General features: G+C 47.6%; 1 protein-coding gene across 1 annotated transcript; it reads right to left on the minus strand.

Annotated features, from left to right (window-relative positions):
* Positions 1-399: 399 nt before the first annotated feature.
* LOC112279587 (uncharacterized) lies at positions 400-2,675 on the minus strand. The gene is made up of 2 exons (XM_024514186.2): positions 1,500-2,675; positions 400-1,377 (listed from the first exon to the last, which is right to left on the minus strand). Exons 1-2 carry the CDS (start codon positions 2,428-2,430, stop codon positions 797-799), a joined length of 1,512 nt encoding a protein of 503 aa, XP_024369954.1. The 5' UTR covers positions 2,431-2,675; the 3' UTR covers positions 400-796.
* Positions 2,676-3,007: the final 332 nt, after the last annotated feature.

The following is a 3,007-nucleotide window of genomic DNA, read 5'->3' on the forward strand; positions in this document are numbered from 1 at the left end:
TACCCGAGAGACAGAACGTTTTATCAAGAAAAAAATTAACGATCTTCATCACAGGATTTGATAGATTTCTTGTGAGTTTCGCTCATTCGGCAGCAATCTATCTGCTATGCACTTCAACAGAATACTACAAATCTACGGGTGGTTGATACCCTAGGTGAAAACAGAGATTGCACACATACGAGTTGGCAAGTAGGGTGGTAAGGTTACGTTTACAGTAGCCTGAAATGACATTCTCTTCTTGAAGTCAGTCGAAACGCTGTAAGACAGTAAATAAAGAGCAACAATCAACTTCACAAATAGTATCAAGATGCACACAAGCCTCCACGCAGGTAGATGAGAATTTTAGATTTTCATTTGAATCTGATCGGTCAGTTTTTGCGTGGCAAAGGGTAGACACAATGAAGTCAAGAGTTGGCAGCGCTTGGTTATGTATCTTCATATACATGGATTACGAACTTGTGCAGAAACTGGAACAATATTTAATATGTGCAAGGGTGCTCAGGCTTGACTAATGCGGGAGAGTTTGATCATAAATAAGTCCACATCGAGAGAGTTTGACCATAAAGAAGTCTCAATGTATGAACAATCCTCTCCTTAATCTAGCTAATCGCTGATGACCAGACTATAAGTGCATTAGATGATCCTAAAGATGCAAGCCGAAATAACATTATTGGCCGATCATTCTTCAGAATATGCAGATGCGGCTGAAACGAATTGGCATCGCACCGTCAACAATGACACTACTCCAATGATATGGTACAGTAGAAAAATGAGGAATGTGTACCATAATATGGACCTAGTGCCAAGCATGCGATGACAATGGACTCGGGGACCCTGGTGAAAAAGATGAGCTCGAGTACAGTTCCGACACAGAAGGAAAAGAGCACTCCGACGATTGATATGTCACAGTTGATTCTTGCGTACTCTCAAGGCTCGAGCACGACTTCGGACTCAAACCAAATCCAAGCTTAAGGTCGAGTTCCAGTGATCTACCCGCACTGGAGCCCGAGCAGTCTCTACCGAGCAGTGCATGAGCCTGGTTTTGGCTCAACATCGCGCTCTGCAATAAGACGCCCTTCTTTGGAGGATGGGTCATAAATTCCGAAGTCCTCACTTCGTCACTGACACGGATGACGCCTTTCGCGCTTGACAATTTAGAACCCTTGCATTCCTTGGAGTAACTTGGGACAGTGCTTCCATACGACCGTCTTTGGGGTGCAGGGTTGGTCCTCCGCACTGCTTGGGCACGTGATGTCAGTTGAGAGCGACATATAGACAATTGATTACATACAGTACTCTCAATCTTCCCTCGTAGATCGTCACTGCATGGAGGTGCGAAGTTTGTTTTGGCCTTGGAACCGCGAAGAGCTCGTGCAGCTGAAACATCGTCCACATAGGTAGAAATTAGTTGGATTCCAGGAAATCTCTCACCGTAAAGAAATGCATCGAGAGTATTGGAGCAATTTGAGTAAGTCCCACGAGTGATTCAGTAATCTCACCACTGTCGTACGCTCGTGCAGCATCCTCAGCTGTGTCAAAAGTTCCTAACCAATGCCGACATCTGCCGATCCGATCACGGATCTCAGCAGACCACCGACCCCATGGCCTTTTCCTCACACCTCTGAACGAACGACCAGTACTAGTGGCCGCTGGGACCTTTGCAGCACTGGATTTACCTAGACTAGGCATCACTCCCGTTGGAGAGACATCTAAAGAATGCCTGCAATTCTCAACAGATCCATACAATTGTGGCTGAAACTTCGGCTTCACATCGGCTGACTGCTTCATGAGAATTCTGTCAGGTGTCGGCCGAAAGTTACTTAGCGCAAATCGCAAGCCATCGGCGGTGAACTGTTTGGGATATTGCGATGTTGGCGACGCCAAACCAAAGTTCCAGCTGTGTGTCGGCGAGATCTGATTCACCTGTGCTGCAAGCTGATTGTCCCCTTGCCTCGCGGGCGGTGCGAGCCACGAACTGCGCTCCATCGAAAATGCAGACGTAAGCAGTGCCGAACAATGATCTTGATTAAGATCGCATGTTTCCGGCTTTCCGAATAGGACGGTCTGGCCAACAACTGCAGCAATGCCATCCAGGTCCTGCACCTCCACGCTACTATTCGGAGATTCGCAACTTTGAAAGGAAGCAGGGACGGGCGAAACCTCCGTCTCCGATTCACCGTAACCAGCCAGAAAGGAGGTTGGGTTTAACTCTCCGAGAATCTCATACAAATACTGGTCTCCAGAAAACCGATGGGAGTAGTCCATGTCTTGCAGAACTGGAATATCGATATTGTCGACTAATAAAAGAGAACTAGCAGAAGAATTGAAGCCAGAGAAATTGGCTCTCTTCGCTGTGCAGTTGTCAGGTGAGATGCCTCGCCACTTGCGCTTCGCAAGCACGGTACCACCCAACATGTCATGTAGTGCCATGATCACTTGACTTCAGCTGATTACAAGTCCAGTTTGTGTAGATAGTCCTTGCAACTTGGGAGCAAAAAGCCCTTCTACCACTCAAACTCCACACTCTCAACTTAGTATTCACGCTCCTTCAGTGATCAAAATGACACCGAACTCGTCTGCAGCGAGCCTGAGCTTGAGATGATGTCAGTTCTGTAGTTCCGCAGCCTAGAGATACTCTTGTACCACGCAGAATATTATGAACTCTTCTTGTAATACTCAAATTGCGCTGATCAGCTTCCAATTCAGCAATCTCCAGGCAACAGTTGACAGAGACGCTGCTGAGGGTGGGGAATCCAAAGGGCGATGACTGCAAGAATGGACTCCCAATACATACACCATCCAGAGGTCACCGACTTCCCTCAGATGTTGCGCTCATGACCGATGTGATCACCTCTACAGATGACAAAACAGCCACACCGCAAGGAACGTAGCGAAACCCGGCTACCGCAAATCAGCGCAACTTCGAGACGCTGTTGGCAGTGGCACCTACACCGACTGGAACGTCCTAGGAAAGAGCCAATAGTGGTCACACATGCGACCGGAGCTG

This window comes from Physcomitrium patens, chromosome 3 (assembly GCF_059467195.1).
Source record: "Physcomitrium patens ecotype Gransden chromosome 3, ASM5946719v1, whole genome shotgun sequence".
NCBI lineage: Eukaryota > Viridiplantae > Streptophyta > Bryopsida > Funariales > Funariaceae > Physcomitrium > Physcomitrium patens.

What these genes read in the sequence shown, in the direction of transcription:
- LOC112279587 (XM_024514186.2), bottom strand. Translation starts at nt 2,430, where the DNA reads ATGGCACTACATGACATGTTGGGTGGTACCGTGCTTGCGAAGCGCAAG. An exon ending in TGCACGAGCGTACGACAGTG is followed by an intron (nt 1,378 to 1,499) that starts GTGAGATTACTG and finishes ACGATGTTTCAG; the next exon opens with CTGCACGAGCTCTTCGCGGT.